At 41.7% G+C, this 22,774-nt stretch overlaps 1 protein-coding gene across 1 annotated transcript in view; it reads right to left on the bottom strand.

Moving 5' to 3' along the window:
- The window catches only part of LOC121958888 (transformation/transcription domain-associated protein), a 102,692-nt gene that overhangs the window by 50,843 nt on the left and 29,075 nt on the right, over positions 1–22,774 (bottom strand). Inside the window, 13 exon segments of the mRNA XM_042508052.1 lie at positions 425–553; positions 1,556–1,769; positions 4,011–4,157; positions 5,731–5,841; positions 8,047–8,196; positions 8,567–8,725; positions 12,054–12,260; positions 12,340–12,606; positions 13,909–14,037; positions 19,637–19,835; positions 20,365–20,546; positions 21,766–21,930; positions 22,168–22,287. Coding sequence (XP_042363986.1) covers positions 425–553; positions 1,556–1,769; positions 4,011–4,157; positions 5,731–5,841; positions 8,047–8,196; positions 8,567–8,725; positions 12,054–12,260; positions 12,340–12,606; positions 13,909–14,037; positions 19,637–19,835; positions 20,365–20,546; positions 21,766–21,930; positions 22,168–22,287 — 2,179 coding nt within the window.

Genomic DNA, 22,774 nt, shown 5'->3' with positions numbered 1-22,774 from the left:
CGTATAAAATAGCATTACCTTTAGAGCGCTCTCCAGCAGCCATTTGTCACCTTGAGGGCCCTTTATTTTGGAAAGCTGCTGCATATTTCAAATCAAAGAAAAAAATCGAATAACTGTCTGTGACATCTGGGAGGGTAACAGTAACGTTTGAACAGGGAGGGTGGCCAAAAGCAGCAATCTTTCCCGAGACAACCTTTCCTAAACCTCTGGACTGTGGCCTCCGTTTAAACAGACCAGATGTTAGCTCGAGCGGCAGGGCTTATCAGCTTGCATTTTAACGACCCACTCATCGGCTTAATGGCTAAAAGTGACTGAGGTGGTTTTGTCAGTACAGAGTGTGAAAAATATTAAAAACACAACAACAAGGTGAGAGCAAGAGAGGGCACGGAGAGGGACACATGAGGAGAAGAGCTGAAGGTCTTACCAAATAGCTGAGTGGGGTTGGTGTTGCTTGTAGCCTTTTCATAGTTGGTGAGTCCCTCATAAATGACCTTGCCCACAGCAGCATACAGACACTCCAGTTCCTCATACTTAGATGCCACCGTTGATGTGCCTGCAGGGAGAGATCAGTGTTTGTTTCAGACAAAGAAAAGCTGACAATCTGAATTAATGTCCTGCTTTTAGCACATGGCAGGACAAAAGCAAATGTAAAGATTGAAGCATCAATCAACAAAGCAATGGTCCAAATGTTTTGGCACATCTTCAATGAGCACAGAAGGGACAGAGCCATTTCTCACACAACTCAGACACGCAGTGATCTTCTTCATGTTTTTATGAGTGTAGCTGGCCTGTTCCAGTGAGAATTTAGGCATTCAAGGGAAACGTCAGATCTTCTAAAGTGACGTCGTATGAGGTTCATATCCATAGTCAGCGTATTACCTACAGTAGATTTCAGTATTGAGAGGCAGGCTGCAGTACACATTCGCAAGCTAAACAAGGCACTGCTGTAGACAGGGGTCAACAATAAGGGTGATTTTTCTTTTTCTTTTCTTTGATGATATAACATAATTATTGTCAAGAAATTGATTAAATTAAATTAATTTATATGTATCTAGTATCTATTGTAATTCGGAAACTATTGTAATTGAAAACCCTGATAAAAGTATTCTTAAGAAAAAACAAGCAAACAAAAGAAAAAAACCCACAGAAACTAACTAGCTGATCAAAGTGCAGGAGCTTAACAGCTCCTGCATTCAGCGAGCTAAAATTACTGTTTTTCTTCATGAAGTCTGGTGGCTTTTGACAAGAGCATAGATGGGAAACTGTAACCATTAATGGCTTCAATTCCCCATCAGAAGGGCTGTCTGCGTTAAGTTAAAGCAGTCAAAAAATATTCTATGTTTAGCATACACTTGAGCTTTTACAGATATTGGCTATGATACATTTTGTTGCTTCCCAAATTCACAGCAGTACATAGCTTTGCTTTTGTGTCATTAATCCACCCCGCCTCTCCAAAGTGGGGGCATGCCGACTGACATCTACTGTAGGTAATACAATGACTGTGGATAAGTACTTCAAAAGATCTGAACAATTCATGTAATCAGTGGAGACTTACTGGGCTCAGTGGGGAAGATGCTCATCAGACGAGAGAGCAGAGAGTGGACAGCCCGCAGAACTTTAGTGTTGCCGCAGGTCATGCATGCAGCGATGCCCCGCTGGAGGGGTTTAAAATGAGCCAGGATGGCTGGAGACTGAAGCACCGTCAGCAGGAAGCAGAGAATCTCCAGACCAGTGCAGATGTTGGAGATGTTTGCCTGAGCTGGCTGCTCCTGAGGGACAGGGAGGAGAACAGTGAAACCAGGAGGTCAGTGGAGGAAAACAAGTGTGTGCATCAACCAAGTAGTCATGCAGAAGTCTCATCCTTTTATATACAGAAATATTAAGCACCTATTGTGTTTCTTAATAAATGTGACTTCCATATCAAGGAAAAATGTCTTTTTCAACGTCAGTATTTGGCCCTAAACATAAGCAAGAAAAACTGCAAATTCAGTCGCTTGATTGTTTTTTTCTCCATACAAATTCCAGAAAACTGCAGAATCAATAATCTACACACAGAGGTATTTCTCAAACAAAAGAGCCGAGGATACGTGATGGCTGCTAAACTGAAGATCAATGGGCAACATCGGCTCCTAATTTTGTCTAAATTGCAATCAAGGTTTACACCGATGGCAGGGCCAAGAGGATAATCTGGGACAGATCCATAGCACTAATCTGGCCTAATGAACAAGGTGACTCCTGTGATAAGGCCTCTGGTAGATATTAGGCCGGTATTGATTTGGCACTGTATTAACAGGATGGGACCTGGTCTCTAGAGCCATGCAGATAGAAAGCATGTGCATAGATGTTTGCCCCTCCTCATCTGCCCTCTCACGCCACTCCTTCTGACTCTTAATCACTGCCATGGCAGTACAATGAGATGATAAAAGGTAATCCGATTTGGAGCATTGTTCATTAGTCTGAGTAAGACGGCTCTGCAGGTAGAGCATGCTCCCTAGGGGGAAAGGGCCGTGTATGTGCATCTGCATAAGACCTACAGAAAGCCTTGTTTGTCAGACCGTCCCCACGGGATCTGCAGGGGTTGATTATGTGTGTGTGTGTGTGTGTGTGTGTGTGTGTGTGTGTGTGTGTGTGTGTGTGTGTGTGTGGGTGCGTGCGTGCGTGCGTGCGTGCGTGCGTGCGTGCGCAGAGAGAAAGGCCAATGCAGTGATCCCCAAAAGGGAACAAAGGAAGTACGTGACAATCGCCGGCGCATGGCGATAACCTTGTCTGAATGGTGGCACTGAATCAGACCAGAGAGATGAGTAGAGGAGAGGAGAAAGAAGAGAAGCTGTGATAAGAGGCTGAAGAGAAAAGAAGAGATGAGAGGAGGAAGACTCAGAGGAGAAGGCGAGGAGAGATGCAGAGAAGCAAGTATGGAGAGGGGTGGCACAGGCCGACCCGGATAGACTCCCGTTATCTCTCCACTGTCATTATTTTGTCATTATGGCAGCTGGTGCCTCACTTCATGTCTTACTGATAACAGACAAAGGACTGAGGCGTTAGAGCAAACACTAAGACAGAGCTTAAGCAGAAACTTCTGCAGTCTCTGGAAAACAGTTATCCTTTACTGTTTGATGACTAAATATTTTACATTTTGCCTAAAACACTGTTGATGATGTGCACGTGCACGAGCAACTTCAAATAATCCGTGACACGCTCACATAAACAAATACTGTTAGTGGGGATTAATGCAAAGAGCAAAAAGTAGTCCCCTTGCAACATAGGAAAGGCTAGACACTTTGAGAAAGGAAATATCCAAGAAAAAGCCATTGCAGGTCTTAATACAGTGATTGACAATTGATCCATGGGAAATGCAGCACAGAAAGTAAGCAGTAACGACAGTTTAAGAGGGGTGTAACAATCCATCATTCTGGATCGATGTTTCGAAACAATGATCAACAATCAAATGCCAATGATGCAAACTGAAAACAGTGATCTTTTGATCGATCCATCATCTTGAGGATACACCTTTGTTTTGAAATTTTGTGTTACCATCAACAAGCAACAGGCAGATAATGCCAAGCAGCCAAGAGAAAGACAATGCAGAGAATGTTATTTACTTGACATAAATCAGCAGAGTGTATTTTCTGAAGAAATATGGATCAATAGATGTAAGCAATGTTGTTAGGAGATAAACTACAATGTACCTGCCTGGACAAGCATCTCACTCAATTAATTTTTCGCTATAGCAACATTAGCTGCTGTTTTCAACAATATTTGCTGAAAAAACATGCATGCAGGCTGAAATTCAACTGTGTTGTTCTGTCAGGAGATACAGTGACTTTAACCAACAGTGAGTAAAAAAAAAAGAAGAATAAAACATGTTTATTAAATAAGGTATGAAAGAAAATAATCACTAGCCCACACAGCTTAGCACCAAAACTGTCACCAACACAAGCATGAATGCAGCTTTACAAAACAGATGATGCATGTACAGTACAGTGACCGAGGCGTCCTGACACCCATCTTACCACAGTCATGAGCAGCTTGTCAAACCACTGCAGCTTGAGCTCGGCACGAGGCCACATATCCGGTCTGAGGGCCGACTTCATGAGGCTCACACAGCGACGGGACAACAGCTCCCCCGGAGACCCTGCCACATTGGTGCTGTCATTCACCTACACAGGAGAGGAGTCTTAGTATCATCATCATCATCATCAATGACAACAAGTCTTCATCTTCATAATAACAATGATGTACTGACAAGGTGAGAAATCACACAGGGCAAAAAGAGACAAGGACTGTCAGCATATATTAGCCCTTTTACACTGCCTGTTCAGTATTGCACCATTATTCCACCTTGCAGTTCTTTACAAAAGGTATAATCACGGAATGGGGGGACAAACTTAGCTTGCCTTTGACTGGGTTTCCTCACATTTTCATAGACACAAACTTTTCCATGCCTTCTCAAGGACCCCAAACATTTTTTCTTCTTGCCAAAGTTGGCTAGCATTTTTAAACCATATCAGATTCAAAGTTTTATTAAAACATAATTTCAGCTAGCTGACATACATGAAGGGAGAGATGGAATTCAGGGAGACTGAAGAAACGTATGTGATGTCAAACAAAACTTGACACAGATCAATGCATATTAGGGCTACGATAAGTCGACAGCTATTGGAAATTAAGTTACCATTACCTTAAGGTTAGTTATGTTTATGTGACCCACCGCAGGAGATTTAAAGAGAAGCTAGCAGCTATTAGCAGCTGACTCAAAGAAGAAGAGCAGCGGCCCTAAAAGTTCACAAATGGTAAAAACAATTAGGTCCAGGGGCTTTTTACCCTCTGATCAGAGGACGAGATCAGCTGCCGTATAACATGGACGCTACATGATTTTTACTGATATGTTAAGTCATTGTTATTGTTTAATAAAAAGCTGCTGAAAGCATGTTATATGTCACAATAGAGGCGGATGCTATTTTATTAAATGTCACACCTCGTTTTGCCCTCGACAATGCTAGCAAGCTGTCTAAAATCACACTCTGGAGCGACATGAAGCTGCCGTTCTTTGGCTCTGTGTGAAAATGCAAAGGAGGCGTATAGAGGAAACTTCATAGCAGCTCTATAGTGCTATCTCTGTGGAAGAAGGCCTAATGCAATATCATTCATGCAGCTAGAGTTCAACAGTGGCACAGCCAGGAAAGAGAGTGTCCTGCAGGAGCATCTTTAAGCAGAACAATCATCTGTAGGTGTAGTGTTCTGAGGTTGATGCTAATCCTCAGGGGGGCAGTAAAATGATACATTTTTTTCTGTAGGGATCAATTTACTGATATCATGTGGAATACAAAGAGAAGATTATGCTTCTTATGAGTGCTCAGTGAACAGTGAGCGGTCATATTCAGCAGAGATGGTTGGATGAACAGTGAGAATGGAGCCTGGCCCAAAAAAGAAAGTAGGAAAAGTCAAGGTGAGTGAAATCTCTACAGCCTATTTCAAGCTGCTAACCAAGGTCATTAATGCCTCTAGACCAGGGGACAGCTGTGTGTACGTGTATATGTATGTATGTGTGTGTGTGTGTGTGTGTGTGTGTGTGTGTAAGAAGGACAGCCACCAGGTGTGTCCTACCTTCACCACAGAGGGTTGAGGACAGTTGTGTCCTACCTGGCAGGCACTATGAAGAGCAGAACTGAACCTGGTGTGTGTGTGACAAAACAAGAGATGGAGTACGGTGTGTGTGCGTGTGTGTGTTACCTGGCATGCAATCCTGATGAGGAAGTTGACCACAGTGTCTGTATGTTGTTTCTCGACAGGTTTTGTGAGCATGGTCTCTGTTCCCGGCATGGACTGGCTGCGACCAAACACCTAAAAACACACACAAACACATTTAATATTCCAGGTCATTTTGTTTGAATGCAGGGAAATGTCAGGTTTTATAACCAAAGAAACTAAACAGACTTCACAATCCAACTGTGTGACAGCAGTGTAAAGCTGTGCAAAGTCCCAGTTAGTGAGAAGGGAATATAAAAGAACCTGCATAGTGTCATGTTTTTTGTCTGCAGTGCTTACAGTGAAGAGAACTATTATGGTCTGAAAATGATCCTGACAGCTGTCTGAGCAATTAACATTTCATCATTTCAAGCAGCAACAAATGCTGCTGTTTTTCTCCTGACATCAAGTAAAAGAAGCTGGAGATGACACACTGTCATTAAATCTGGAACTAAGACTTGTGCTTACAAAAAGAACAACAGCATAAAAAAGTATTTAAGAGATTTTTGCAGAGGCAGTCAAAATTTTGATACTTTTGTTATGTTGCTTTCAAAAAAAAATAAATGTGGGGGGCTATATTTTTACAGAATTTTATAATAAAAATTGAATGAGCTGTATAATGTGGAATATCGTGGAATTTGCTAAAATGCAGATGACTTTTCCCTTTAATTATATGTGTTTCTTCACAGCCTTTAAAAGTTAAAAATCTTCTTCACAGACACCACCCGTTTCCTGTATCTAGGATACAAACTTCTTCCATCAGGTAGACACTACAGGGTCCCAATTAAATACAGGAAGGGAAACTGGAACAGGTAAAAGAAACTCTTTCAACCCTCTGCACGTGAATCTCCTAAACTCAGGACACAAGGAGGGTGTAAAAACCAAAGCTGATCGCCAACCCCCCAGTCAGTCATTTTCTGTAACCGCTTGTCCTCGTAAGGGTCGCGGGGGGGGGGGGGGGGGGGGGCCAATCCCCGGTGTCCTCGGGCGAGGCGGGGTACACCCTGGACAGGTTGCCAGACTATCGCAGGGCCGCCAACCCCCCATCCCTCCCAAAAAACAAAAAACAGCAACATGCAAATAAACACCACAACTCACCTCAGTTTTTTTAAACAATGCTGTGAAATCAGACATTTTGGGCAGCATTGGGCCGCAACAACCCCCCCCCTTACTGAACTGAATTAATGTTTTATTCATCCACTACATGATGAGAGACACTTTGTGATGACACAATGCTTCAATTGTAAAACACAGAATACAGATAAATTTGAAAAACAGAAAACAACATTTTATTTGTGAATAAATAAAAAACCTTTCATTGGGCTCAGGAGGATTAATTTGATCTCTTTGAGATCATGTGTGGTTCTAATTTATTTAACAGATGGGGACAAGAGAAATGTCACTGTACAGCAGGCGAGGCGAATAAATAAACCCTAAATGTATTATAGATCGACCACAGTTTAATTCAACAACTTAGATTTTGAACCGCCACTTCTTCTCAGAGTGTGAAGACAACAGATCACAGACAACATGAAACAGACGTTGGGAAAAATGGATTAAGGCAACAACTACAACAGGCGTGCTGTCACCTCCTGTTGGCAGTTTTAGTCTCAGACAGATGTAAAAATGGCTGTTTGATCAAAGTGTCTTCCCCAGCGTTCTCCTATCACTAAGAGAAGTGAGGAACGCAGAGACACAAAGCCACAATTGTGAAGTGAAGACTATGCAGTTGCTCGTTTTGGAGCAGAGATTTGATTCGACTTGCTTGGTTTGGCCAGGGCCAAACATTATTTCATAAATCAAGTTGGGTTCGTTTTTTTTCTCAAATGCAGGCCTTATAGTCTGTGTAACATCATGAATAATGTATTGGCCCATCCCGACTCCCACCTTTCATTAATGAGAAGAAATGTTAAAAAATATTTTTAATATATATTTATAGAGCATATGACAGTTTTTTTTGGCTGAGATGAACATTCAGGAGGAGAGGGTGCATGTAAAGGGATTGTGTCACAAACATCTATTATGGCATTGAAAAGACTTTCACTGACTTAAGCCTGTACTACATGTTTTAATAATGAAAGTTTTAAATGTATTTTTTGCAGTGGAAATTCTGTTTTTTAATTGGGCTCTGGCTCAAATCTGCTTCCATGGTTAGACAGAAACTGTGAAGGTTCATGTGAGGTTGGGCCTCATTTTTTGAGTCTGCTCTATTTTGGAGGGATGAAAGAGATAACACAGATAATTAAGTGATAGAATGTATGACTGGGGACCCATCACTGTTTGATGGTGGACTGATCTTACCGTGGAGGCAGCTCCGGTTGCTGTGCGGAACCTCTTGACGTCCTGTCCGGCAGCAGCAGCGGCTGCAGCAGCTTCCAGAGACAGTCCTCGCTTCACGGCGCCAACACTGGTCCCTTCACCACCGGCCCCAACTTCAGCCTCAGACTCCGGCTGCCACACCATAGAGAGGAGGAGAGAGGGGACAGCAGTGAACATCACTACAGTTTACAAAATAAAACGCGTGTGTGTTATCAAGATTTATGAGTCATGAGTGTTTATAGAATATGCCTCAGGAAATGTTTTAATCTCTGCGATTTATGGCCTTTTCTTGTAAAATAATAAGCATCTCTGCTGTGCAGTGATGCTTTAGCAAGCGTTAAAAAAAACATTATGCAAAGTGAAGGACATTTTCTGGCGCGGTATTGTCAACAAGGCACCTTGCATGGGCACTACATGGGCTGCAGTTAGTCACAAACTAGTAAGTAAATAAAAACTGTGACGTTCAGACAGATTTTGTGGCCAGATTTTTCCATGAACTCACCTGTTGGTCTTTAATCCTCTGTAGCTCCCATTTGATGACCACCTCAGCCAGGTCCACAGCCAGTTTCCTCTGCTCTATGGTCACACTGGGGGTGAAGCCCAGACGTTGCATGGCGCTGATCATGTGCTGCACCAGGTGGTGGCGCACCGGGTAGTAAACCTGGAAACAGACCACAAGTTAAAATTTAAAAAGAAATGACTCAACATGTTAGATATCAGGTTCGTATTTGGTATTCTTGACACAAAGTGCCAAAAGGCCTTTTTTTTGCACTCTTTACTTTACAAACAGGGACAACTTGAGCTGCATGCTGCAGAATCCAGATGTAGAATTCAGGTATGGAAGAGGAGAGAAAGAGCGATATATAGTATTTTGCAAGATTATTATCTTACAAACAATCCAGTTTTGAGTACATGAGAGGAAAACACTCCTCCTTCCTTCCTTTTAATCCAAAAACAAGCATGAATCAACTATTGATGAGACCACTGCATGCTCCTTTTTTCCAAGTTTGATATGTAAGTTTTGCATATTATTTTACATTGGTTTGGACATTTCAGTCTATAACTGGTTGAGCAAACTTGCATGCAGATGAAAAGATCTGCCTCTCTTCAGTTACAGGTTAAATTGACTGTCATACTGATATCATCACATATAAATGAGGCCAGCTCTCATCACCTTAGCAACCATCCAAAAGCAATTATGAGAGTGAGTTATTGTGCTATTCTTTCCTAAGAACTAAAGGTTTCCCAAGAAGATCGTTTGTCTAAATGCCTAAAAATCAGACATTTCCAGGTAACCGACATCAATCCTGCCAGACATCAGCTCCAACTGACTAAGAGAGACCTGGTCAGTTGGCACACAGAGTCACATGACAAACACTCTTTAAAATAAAAAGTGAATCATATTTAGTAACAGGAAAAGTATTGTGGGTTTTTTTTGGCTTCAGATTTTGGCGTGATAAGACAACATGCAAAGTTTAACGGGGTGTTCAATCACTTTGACAGTTACTGAAGTTGTCGTATTCCCATTTAGTCTGAAGGACATGATGACACACACTTAGCCCCGAGGATTCACACTCTCAAGCGTCACACTCAAGAGTCACTTAGCTCCATGGCAAACTGAACTGGGACTCTCAGAGACTCAGACAAAAGACCAAGAGATGAGATGTCTATCTGAGGGCTGCTGCCTGTGTCAAAGAATATTAAAGCTTCTCACTCGGAGGGTAATTATAGTCGATAGAGCGGGCCATCAGAGTGGCTAAGCCCTGTCCATCACGTGTGCGCGCTGACAAACACGTCCTCCATTTCTTTATCAAACTCTCACACACACACACACACACACACACACACACACACACCACACACACACACACACACACACACACACACACACACACACACACACACACACACACACACACACACACACAACACACACACACACACACACACACAAACACAGAGAGCCTCTCATCTGTCTGTCATTATCTTCTCCCCAGCGTAATTATGCTGATGTGATTACATTAGATTAGTCATCTGGCCCAGTGAGAGCAGCCTGTCACTGAGACAGAGAGCCGAGCTGAGCTAAATGTCAGTCTTCTGCTAAGAGACTGTCACTCTCTGACTGGCGAGGTGGCAAAGAGACTTGTGCTCTCTGACCGACGAAGTAGCGAAGAAACTGTGGCTCTCTGACCACTGAGCTACGAAGAGACTGTTGATCTCTGACCACCGAGGCCACAAAGAGACTGAGGCTCTCTGAACGCCGAAGAGAGTGTTGCTCTCTGACCTGCAAGGTGGCAAAGAGACTGTTGCTCTCTGATCGCCAAGGCAGCGAAGATCAGAGAGCAACAGCTGAAACATCAACTGAAGTAGAGAGAGGGGACAAAGTGACAACTAAGTTTGAAGATGGAGGCAAACATAAAGGCCAATGATCCTCAGCTGGTATTGACTTGTGAGCAGACTCCTCTCTGACAGAGAAATGAGGGTGTGCCTGAACGGTATCTGCATCAAGGCCATTAAAAGGCAGCAGGCAGTTAGCACTAGATCCACTGCTCAGTGATGAATGATACCGCTTTAGACTGGACAGTGACAACACCACTGTTGTGTCTACTGTCCATATCAAACTCTAGTTTAGTGAAGCAACTAATCGGCTCGGGTGGTATAAAGGTTTACTGGATACCAGGGATTTTAAAGATCAGTCAAAAATACACACTCTCCTCTTTCTGTTAAACTGATACAAAGATGCTGTACTGAGGTGATGTGTTGTATGTAGGGCACATCACACACCACCAGAGGTCAGTTTCTACTGGTGAAACAGGCAGCTGAGCAGCGGCAACTGCAGGAATAATATCACAGGGCAGGTAAAAAGCTGGCAAGCAACAGCAGAGAGAGACAGTAGGGCTGCACTTTTATGGTCAAAATGATCATGATTATTTTGATTAATATTGAGATAAAAATGATATATATTGATTATTCAGTGTCAAAATATTTTCACCTTAAAATAAACAGAACCCTGCCTTGTCTTCCTTGTTGTGTTACATTCCTAATAATGTACAAATACTTGCATCAAGTATTTGTACTCATTTGTAAAATGAGTGTTTTTTTGTGGTGATGTTGGCAATTCCCCTTGACCTTCCTGCATCCATCATTCTGCAGGCTGTGGTGTTTTTTCAGGTGGTTTAACAGGTTAGTTCTGCTGCTTTGTGGCCTCTCAAACTTGCCTCCCTGCAGAAACTACCACCAGTGACTAAAGGTGGCCAGTTGGAAAATTATATCTCACCCAGCCATTTTTTAAGACATGGTATATTTTGATACAAAGAAGCAAAATGGCAAGCAGCTCTACCCACCTTCACGTTTCCATATTTTCTTGCTATAAAGGATATGTTGGACACATCCATTGGAGTATGCTTAGCTGCATGTAAACAGGAATATTAGTGGAATATTCTTTTTCATTAGACTTGTAAACAGCTAAGTAATAAATATTGCCTTTTTTGGAAAAAGAGTAGAAATATTACTAAATATTTTGTGCAAGTAAACATAGCCAGTGACTTCTATCACTAGCAGCTCAGTTTTTTCAGATGTTTTGTTGTTTATTTACTGTAAACCATGATGAAATGTCAGGAAGGTTTAAATGTGTGAAGACATTCTGCCTCAGTCTCCCAACTAGTATTCTAAAAACTGTTAACTGGGTCATGCAAGATAATCCAACTTTTAATGATGATGCTCAACTCCCATCAGGACTGGTTAAGAGGCATCATTTAATTCAGGGCACTCAGATAATCAGTAAAAATAGCTTCTCAACTGTTTCCCCCCTGTGTGCTTCACTGCAGACGCTGAAGACACACTGAGCAGGGAGCTGACAGCAGTAACGCACAGACGTGGATCTGCAGCGAGAGTTGCAACTCACCACAGTTTAAAATGTAGAGTATAGGATAGTAACATGGGTTGTAATACATGGTTCTATATGTGTGTGTTCCTGTGTATGTACTCACCCTGAAATGCTGCACGATGAGATGCAGAATGTGCACTAGCTGCGGTACAGTGTGTCCCTCCTCTACAATGATTTTGCGAGTCCAGTGGGTCAACATCTGATGGCCGTCCTCCATGCGGGCCGGCACAGCTGGGGTCAAGATGGCCATGGCCTGCCGCACGATGGCCCGGGCCTCCATAGTGTGGGCCTTCAGCAGGCTGTGGAACACCTGCACACCAAAGGAAAGGTTATTCTGTGTTTTTATATCTGCTGTCTTTAACTATATTGAGTGTCTCTTCTGTTCTCACCTGCAACACAATCTTCTTGTGGATGGCGAACTTTGCAATGATGTGGGCCAGCAGTAAGTGGCCGCTATATTTACAGGCGGGGTCCACACAGGCTTTGGGCAGCAGGCACGGCCAGGCGAAGGTCATGAGACGCCGCAGCTTACTGTTGCGTGACTTGTTGTTGTCGTGAATGTGGTGGGGTGCGTGCTCCACCAGCAGGGTGGAGAACTGCAGCAGGCAGATCCGCAACGAGTCCAGCAGGTCGGCCTGCTTCTCTGGGTCCAGGACCTGGAGAGGGTTGGCAGACAGGTGGGGTTACACAATGTTGAGTTCAGGGGAAATGGGTACATTTTAAAGCAAAGTGCAGAGTAGATGACAATAAACTCAACTGTTATCAGGGTTCCCACATATTCCCACAGGGACAAAATCTCAAAACTTTTCCATGACTTCTTGAGGACCCATGATAGTAAAAAAACATGCTTGCCCTACCTGCGTGGCATTTCTCTACCATTTCAGATTTAAACTTTAACTCTTAATTCTAAATGTACATGATGGTGAACAAAACACATCAACACATTTCCACACATCAACAGCTACAGAAAATAAATTTGTCCTTTAGGCTACTTTACACAGAAGCCAATGCATTGATGATTACTGTAATAATCTTTTTTTTAAAGCTCAAAACAATTCCATGACTTTTCCAAAGTTTTGCTTTTCACTAATTCCATGACTTTTCCTGGTATTCCATGACTGTGGGAACCCTGTATTATTTTTTCCAGGTGGGGAGATGAGTTGTGCATGAAACAAGAGCTAATTTTGTGAGTGTACGTGAACAAAAGTGAGACCTGTTGTTGGGGCTGTAATTTTCCACGGATGCCAACAGAGGTCAATAGTAGTCTTATACATATTCCATACATATGCCACGTTCGTGTGCCCTCAAATCACATTTTATTAAATATGCTGTTTGCCTTAATTGTCCAAGTATACTGGAGTTCTGACTAATGCTTATTTCCCAATATTGCATTTGAATGACATCAGCAACAAGATACTTTTTTCACATATTGACAAAAATTAAAAAACAGCCCCCCATCAACATGTGAACTCTCCGCAGAGGAATAGAGAGGAGAGGAGAACTCTAAGAGGGAGGGAGGTGAGTGAGGATCCATTAGCAGCCATTAGGACTGCTGTTAGTCAGTGATGAGATCTGCCACAGCACAAACAAACACGCTGACCTTTAGTATGGTCACACTGTGACATTTACACCACAAATTATAGTCCGGCCTGATGAATGAAACGTGTGAAAGAAAGAGAGAGAGAGAGAGAGAGAGAGAGAAACAAAAAACAAAGGCAGATGGAAGAAGAGAAGGATGGGATGACAGCAATTAAGTGATGAAGTAATGCGTGGAGGCCACGGGAGAAGAAAAGAATCAGACTAAGTGAGAGGATGGAGATGTGCTAGACTGATAAGACATTATGAGAGGAAATGCAGCAGGTAATGAAATTAGGAGACGGATGGAAAGACAAAGCTGGTGAGTAATGAACAGGGAAAGAAGAGAGCAGATTCAATGTGAGGAGAGGAAATATGTGTACCTTAGTGATGAAGACACTGGTGATGCTCTCAGGATTGTCTCCTTCAGGGTTAGGCGGTCCAAGCAGCTGCTCACCCTCCCCCTTCTCAAAGCTGTACAGGAAGGCTGGATTCAGGATGTGCTGCAGGACCTACAACACACCAAAACACATCTTAAGGTTTTTTATTTACTTCAGTCCCTTTTCTCACATGCACTGCAAACCTAAAATTATCCAGACATCACCAGGAGCAGCTGTATGTAAAAATTTTTGCATCAGCAGGGCTGAGCTATTGAGTACCAAGCCTGTGTCATGTCCGAATGAGCCCATTGTGTAAATAAGGCAGAAATAAGACAGCGACAACATTGTCTAATTGGAAAGGTTTGGGACGTTCTGTCAATAAAGGCCAAGGCCAAAGCAAAAATCGCCAGACAAATTCAAGGAACAAGAGACTCTGGTGTTCGTGACCAAATTACGAACTGGCTTTTTGCCCCTTGTTTTTATCTGTTAGCATAATTGCTGGTACCGACGTCAGTTGTTGCCAAAGCAAAGTACAGTATGTTGCAAAAACAGACACGTCTCAAAAAAGTTGTACAGTATGTTGCAAAAACAGACACGTCTCAAAAAAGTTAACTTTCTCCTGATTTGTCTGAAAAAAAAATCCCATTTCAGTGTTAGAATGTGAGTCAGTGTATGATTTTAGATAGCATGCCGGCATGATGGAAACAAAAGAGGCGTGACGTTTAACACAACAACATCAACTTTTAGTGTGAAATCTAATATACGTGTCAGCAGTCCTGTCTTAAAAATCTTGTCCTCTGCTCGGAGGGTAAAGAGCCATTGGACCTCATTGTTTCCACTATTTGTGGACATTAACAGCCACAGCTGTTCTTTGAGTCACCTGCTTACTACTAAAAGCGGCTTTTAAATGTCCCATGATGAATCCCACACATAACACACTGTCATAACGTCACACCCGTCCTGTCCATGGTCCCGTCTTGCTGATTGTCCCTTTCACAAAGACCTTATTTCTTGACCATCCCCTCTGCCAATGAGTGATAACTCCGCCCCCATTCTGTGAAGATACCTTTTATACAATATGGCGAGGCAGAATAACAGCATAATATTCCTGCCTTAAACAAGCAGTTCATGTAAAATTTAGCCCAATACTGTGACATTTCCCAGCAGAAAACAATTTCTCCTCTTGAGATAATCCTAACCATAACATGTTATCTTAATTAATCCATAAGCACTGAAATCAATAAAATAAATTATTGCTGAGGCAGGGGATGAAAACACAATTACCAAACAGCCTGAAACCTGCGGGGGTTGTTACCAGGTGTCTGCGAGTGAAGACAAAAGCTTGATTAGCTGGTAAAATGCAGAATAACCCCACCACAATACAGCTAACGACTGCATTTATTAAAGAAGCTGCTATCTGTTAATGAACCCCCCGACTCAATCCATCACTGGGGAGGACGGGGCATCGCTCAGCGGAGAACGAGCTGTGGCAGCATATGTTCAGGCTCCTCCATTAGCACATTATTCACACGCACTCTGCACAGCGCACATGCATGGATGATTGACTCTCACACGAACCACCCCCCCGTGAATAAAGACACAAAGAAATGCACAGAGCTCCAGTTTGTTCTTCAGTCTCATCTGTTCCTATTAATTCTGAGTTTCTCCGACATCAATCACTGTGAGATCACAGCGTCTGCCTGTAATGCCATTAGATATTCCTGCAGCCTCTGTGTGTGTATGTGTGTTACAGCACACACACAATACCTCGAGCATGAAGCCCAGATCTCATTCTGCAGGTGTCTTAATTATCTTAAATCCCATTTCAATACCCTTAAACAAATAACAATAGTGTTTGTGTGTATGTTGCAGTGCCACTAAAGGAGGGAGATGGTGCCAACAGGGGCAGACAATATATTATGCCCCCCCCACACACACACTGGGAATGTGCGCATAATTTGTGGATTTTATTGTGAAGTAGCCACAGGACGTCAGCAATGATAGCTACCACCAGGTGCACTGATTCGTCAGAAGGATATTTTGAGTACTTATTTCTCATTGTTGTCAGTAGATCAGTTTTAGACACAGGTGAAGAGCTGCTGCTGCATGATTTTCAGAGCTATGCATCAATCATTTGATTTTATTTAATTGTTTTTTTTTTGCCTGCTTGGACAAACCAATATAAAGGCAATTTACCCATGTTGATAACGTAATCACACTCTTTGTATTTGATTTGATTACTTGAACTTAAATACATTTTCTTAACAAAAGGAAAACGAGATAAACACAATCATGAGTGATTGTGTATCATGGGGTCCATTTAAATTTAACGTTAGATATGTATGCAGGGGGGAGCCTTCTGTTCGACTCTGCAGTCAACACAACATGACTAAAAGTAACCTGAATAAAATGTTCATACATTTCTTCGTCCATAAAAATGATTTCTGTCTGAGTCATGTCAGATAGATTTTCATCGAGACTTCACAACCTCATCAAAGTCTTTCTGTAACTGTTTTGATTAAGAAAAGGCAGATATTACATACTGTGGGCTTAAACTTGCACAGAAAGCACTGAACACAACTGAGATTTTTGTTTTGTTTCCATTTTTTAGATTAAACCCTTGAAAATGTTTTAAACCATTTGTAGAAAGAGTTTGACATGATGCTGACCAGAGTGAACATTTCTTTGTTCATCTTGTATTTTATTGACATTTTTTTTGATTGTACTTGTTTTGAATTTACCCCAGATTGTGAAACATGGTTTGTATTGACAGAGGAAACTTTTTCAAGCACTCTTTTGTATCTTAAATGATGATTTTTTTCTCCACAACCATCAATCTCACTGTTAAGAAGCTGAAAAATAATTGATGCTGTCAATGTTCCAGTATAAGTCTTTTGCAGGCTTGCAAAACATGCTGGTGCTGACTATCTACTGCAGTAACCACTCATGCCACATTAGAAAATAACTGCAAGCATGGCTGTTTCAGCTTTCTCGTTCATAACATTTTTCTTATACATTTCAAACAATATCATGTAATATCATCAGTATTATTCAAGTCGTTTTTTTTTACGATTACTGTTAATATTATTATTAAAAATTCAATAGGAGAAGTTAAGCATGAAAGGGGCAGAGAGGCGGAATAACATGCAGCAAAGGGCTGCAGCTAAGAGTCTAACCCATAGCCACAGCAGGAAGGACATAGCCTTTGTACATGGGACACCAGCTCTTCAAGGTAAGCTACTGGGCTCCCAATTGAAGTACCTTTTTTAAGATATTCCAGTAATTAAATTTCTGAATGCTAAATTCAGCATGTCAAGCACCTTGTACGCATTCTGATAAAATTTCGTGCTGTTTAGCAAATGCTTGTCATGTTCTGACAATAAATAATAGTTTAAACCACAATTAACTTTCACTCAGGAGCCAAAATCAGCTTTAAAACCTAAATGAAACTATTTATTTCTATTAGCCTGATATTTAATGATTTTGACTGATATGAAAATTTTTAATGTGTCAACAGTTTTAGCCCAGCCATATGTTTGAGTGATGGGATCACTGTGTCTTGTTTACATGTCTATTTGGCACTGTGCACTTCAGATTTTATCTCCCAACATGCATTTTAAAATAAAGTGAAGATGTGAATAACAGGTATTTGTTGGTTCAATTCAACACTACAGTTTGATTTCAGTCTCTCGTGAGAATATGACACTAACACAGCAGGTAGACACATTCTGACACGCTGACAACATAAAAAAAACAGGATGCAAAACAGACGCGCTGTGCCTCATACATTTCATACACGTTTGTTTGCTTGTCTGCTTGAAATCTGTTCCATGAATAGTAAGACACTTAGAAACAAAAAGGGGTTTTCTGTGAGAACTGTTTGGATAAAACAAAGAGACGATCAAGGAGCAGCATGGGGTCAGTCTGAGACATCACTGATGATTCATTGCTGCTGTCTCTCTCCTACACACCGACTGACTCCTCACTGTGTCTTGCTCACACTTAAAAAGCCTCAGAGGCAGCAACCTGAGTGTACGCGCACGCGCACGCGCACGCGCACGCACGCACGCACGCACACACACACACACACACACACACACACACACACTTCCCTGCGATATTATGCTTCTGGGAAAATGCTAAAGGCAATTATTTAAATGTCAGACTGCCACACTCATTCTCCTGCTCACTTGTACACCAATCAATACAAACACACTGACACAGACACATCCTCCGTCTGTCTATCTCATCATCTGTCTGTCTCTCTGTCTCACGTGCACAGCGAGCATCTGCTGTGCACCAGAGGAGGACAACTAAGGAAAAAAACAACATGAGCAGATTTCTGATGTCGCTGCTATCTGAAAGACTGAACTATGCTCTGCTAAAAAAAAATTCAAACGCAGCATTATGGCGTGCAAAGACACATCACAGTAAGCTGAACTGAACCCCCCCAAACCCCTCGTCCATATGCCGCTGAGACAACACAAACTGAACATGAGCAAAAGAAGGGCAGCATCACAAACACAAGTGTATGTCCTTGGATTTGGGAGTCTGGGTGCACTTGCCAGCTCCTTGTGTATATGTGTGTATATGTGTGTGTGTGTGTGTGTGTGTGTGTGTGTGTGTGTGTGTGTGTGTGTGTGCGTACAGTTGTGTGTTGTTGCCGCACAGTCATTTGGCTCTGTGCTGTAGTGTGCCAGCGACGGCCTTCCCCACTGACCCGTTTGTACTTAACAGCAGTGCTGTGTCTCCTCTGTGCCAGGATGTGCATGGCTATAACAGCAGTGCAAAGTATGTGTCTGTGTGTGTCTGTGTGTCTGTGTGTGTCTGTGTCTGTGTGTGTGTGTGTGTGTGTGTGTGTGTGTGCGCGTGTGTGTGTGCGTGCGTGCGAGCTTAATTAAAAAGCAGGCTGAATGATTGTAATGCTTGCAGCAGCAGGTCAGGTAGAGAGGACAGAAGCATCCATGTGTGAGCCTCTGAGGGTCCAGAACCAGACACAATGACCTTCCTGACTCCATCAGACTACTTCTGCTGCAAAACACACCGAACACAAGACTCACACAGATCAGGTCCCACACTGAGGGAGCTGACGAGATGTTTAGAGACTTAAGAAACAGGATTTATAATTCATCATTAAGTCTAGCACTGGGCATTTTGGCCAAAAAATAAATCATCCTTTTTTTTCTGAGATGTTAATCTATTTTCCAGCACAACGCAAAAAGTATGAAACATAATTCATGTTTTTTCCCCCAAGTAAGGCTTACATGTGCCCCATAGTTTTAAATCTGCATATTTATTTAAATCTAGAATTTTTTTTTCTTTAGCAGGCTTTGTAAGAACAAGTAATAACTGCTTTGCTAAAACAAAATAGCTACATGACAACAAAGCTGCAAAGTAAGCCCATTAATCCCTCCCACTGAGAGAACTCTTAGAGTGGTGAACTGCTTTTCCTGTTAAACACCCTCAAATATGCATAACCTAGAGTTTATAAACATAAAAAAAATAAAGAAATACCAGTTTTAGCCATGAAAAGCAGGTAATTATTGGTTGTCATTATCAACACATCATGAATCACTAATACTGGAATTTTTTGCCTGTGTGGTTAATAAAATGGTGTATTATACCTCTCACCATCACTTAAATCGCCATTATAAAAAATAGTTTGCAAAACTGTAAAAAAAAAAAAAAAATCCCTGGGAGTTTCAGGTCCATGTGGCCTGTAATTACGTACCTTTGCTTTGAGCTCGTCATTGAAGTGTGGGTCGTTGAACTCGACAAAGCGGAAGAACAGGGCCCGTTTCTGGGCAATGGAGTAGTTCCTGGGAATCTCCTCCTCCATGTACTCCTTCAGAAAGGTCATGTTGCACAGGAAGCGACCTGTGAAGGCCCGCAGCAGCTGGAACAGCAGCTCGATCTCTGAGTAGTTGCGTCTTTTGAGGAAAGAAATGAGTCAGCATCAATGATACTGTATATCACAAGTTTCAAATAATCTTACACTGAGACTCCAGTTATTTAAAAAGTAAACTTTATCATTAGAAGGCTGAGAGAACACATGCACTCTGAGATGACTGGCTGAAGTGGTCGGGGGTTAATTGCAGGGTCTGAAACAAACATCTGCTAAGTGTTTTTAGCACTGTGCTCAGACAGAGAAGAGAGGGCTCAGAAGGTCATTCATGATTGGAATGCCATTAAATAAGCTTATTTAGAAACTTTTAACACTTTGGTCATTAGATATAGTCCTAACACAAGCTAATAACTCACTAGTACAGTACTCAGAGGGTCACTCACTCTGCTGGAAGGATTGTTAATGTCAGAGTTGGCTCAGAAGCAGTTGTTAGTGAGAGGTCTTATTGTTTTCAGATCACTTTGTGACCCAGATTTTAATATCAAACGTCCATTTTCTTAGTCCAACATTTAGGCAATTTCTATCCCACATGCAATTTGAATAAGTGTACATACTTGCAGTAGCTGAGCAGGCAGAATGCCAGCAGCTTGGGCTCCTTCCAGTTGGTGGCGGCCATGTTGTCTTTGCGGTGTCTCTCCTGGAAGGCCTCGCTGACCCAGACTCTCCTCAGCTGGCTGACCAGTGAGTGCTGCCCTGCCAGCCAGCCCTCGTCATTCTTCACGATGATGCTGATAATCTGAACACAGGATATGATGGAATTACTGAGTGTGTAGTATTCAGATTGGGATAACCGGGGTTACCTTTACACATGTATACTTCTGGCCTGACTAGATGTGGTTGTGTGCAAAAAAAGGGTTCCAAAACATTTTTACCAATGAATTTTCAAAACTTTTCCATACTATTTTACCCCATTTCCATGATTTAACTAAGCAACTTAAAACAGAACAGTGCAATATATTATTAAACACCCATGTCCCAGGCATTTGCAGCTAAGTAAACTGCTAGTGTTTAAGATAACTTCAGTCACTTGTTAGACAACTGGCTGCATACACAGGGCAGACCAGCACATGCAGGTACTTCACAAAACATCAAGGCCATATCCCTTTTTTGGGGGGATAGAAATCCAAAGAGTCTGTACAAAGCAATGCAATTTAAGCGTGTCTGGCTGAACAAAGCTGAACTCAGAATAATGTCTCTTATAGAGCACCTTATGGATGAAATAACCTGTCTACCTTTAACTTGGACGCTCAGACACCATTATAGCTGTTGAGCTCAAATGAAATTTTGAGTGTAAATGCTTTAAACTATACATGTACTCCATAACATGTTTATTATCCTGTATTTTACTTTCAGCTATGTTATTATTGGATGTTGTTTTGTATGATTTTATTTTTGTTTTAGCTGGTTTGCAATGCATATTAGTTATTTGTTTGTATATTAATTGTTTTTATTGTCTTTGTTCATGCTCAGCTCACTGAAAATCAGTCTCCCTCAACTGATTTCCTGAGTCTTAATGACGTGACACACTGAGGGGATGCGAGGTGGCACGAGGCAGGGTGCTTTATTCTCCCCTAGTTCTCGGATGTCGGCTTGGTGTGTCGCAGCATTTAAATAAACATTTTAGATTATGATTTTAACAAGTTTGTATGCATTCATTCCTTGGTAAACAAATGTTTGTTTTATGGATATGTTTAATACGTGTTTTGCAAACTTGCCTGAACCTGAATGTCATACATTACGGCTGATCCCAGTCACATTCCTTTAGCGGTTTCAATGGTCATGTAGTACATCACTTTATTTTTAATTATTAACACATACAACACACTGTAAATGTTAGACATATTTTGGTATTTTTATGAGCATATATTTCAAGACCTGGAAACACATTTTCTGATTTCATAACTTTTCCTGGAATTCAATGACAGTGTGAATCCTAATAAACTGATGATAAATACCTTGATGGCTTGAAACTGCAGGTCCAGTCTGGCCGTGGTGGTGGAGGGAGATCCAGGTCTTACAGTTGCTGCAGTGCCAGCAGGAACCAGCAGAGGAACGAAGCGGTTTGGATTAGAGGCCAACACGTCTCTTAGAGGCTTCGCGTCTTTGTGTTTCAGAAAACTCTGCATGTAAACACATACACAAATCACCAAATTAAACATAATATGTTAACTGCATTGGATCAGCAACTGTTATCTAAAGGAACATAATGCAGAAAATTAAGAATTTACTGGGACTAATCCGTCTCTATTTGGTAGTAACAGGACCGCTGAGTCTGATTATGTCCCTATACTGAGGCGGCAAAATGCAGTTTTAATGGTAAATGTGTTAATAAAGAGACTGAAGGGAGCTCTGCTGACCATGAACATGCGGCTCCACTGAGGGTCGTTCAGCGTCGCCTCCATCATGAACAGCTCCACCGTCTGAGATGGGTGACGTGTCAGGAACTTGATCAGAGGCTCCCTGAACGGACTGCCGGCCTGAGAAAAAGCAAACAAAGATGGGAATGATTTTCCTTTGAGGATCAGTGCTGAATTACCACAAAACATCAGATAAAGATCAAACAGGATAAAAAGGTTTATTGCTGGATGGAAGAAATCAATGAGATTATCAATAGATACTTTAAGTATTTATGTAAATTCATCAGGCTTTGCATTGTGCTCCTATAAAATGTCTTAGAGAGGATACAATACATTTTTCCTTATTTTCTCTATATTTAACATTACAATAGGGGATGACCATGTTAAACATTATCAAATTTCAAATAAAAATAAGATAAGCCTATGTAAAAGTAAATGTTCTGAATGCTCTGTTTCTAACGTTTTTATCTACTTTCAAGACAAGCTGACGTCAGCTGTTTACAGATTTCTTAATATGCGGGGTAGATTTTTCATCCGGTTGCCTTTTTTTTTTTAGTACCACAGATAAGCAAACGCACACGGTATAATAATAGAAAAATTTTAACAC

Source organism: Plectropomus leopardus, chromosome 19 (assembly GCF_008729295.1).
Source record: "Plectropomus leopardus isolate mb chromosome 19, YSFRI_Pleo_2.0, whole genome shotgun sequence".
Lineage (NCBI taxonomy): Eukaryota > Metazoa > Chordata > Actinopteri > Perciformes > Serranidae > Plectropomus > Plectropomus leopardus.
This window is presented reverse-complemented; position numbering and strand designations above follow the sequence as displayed.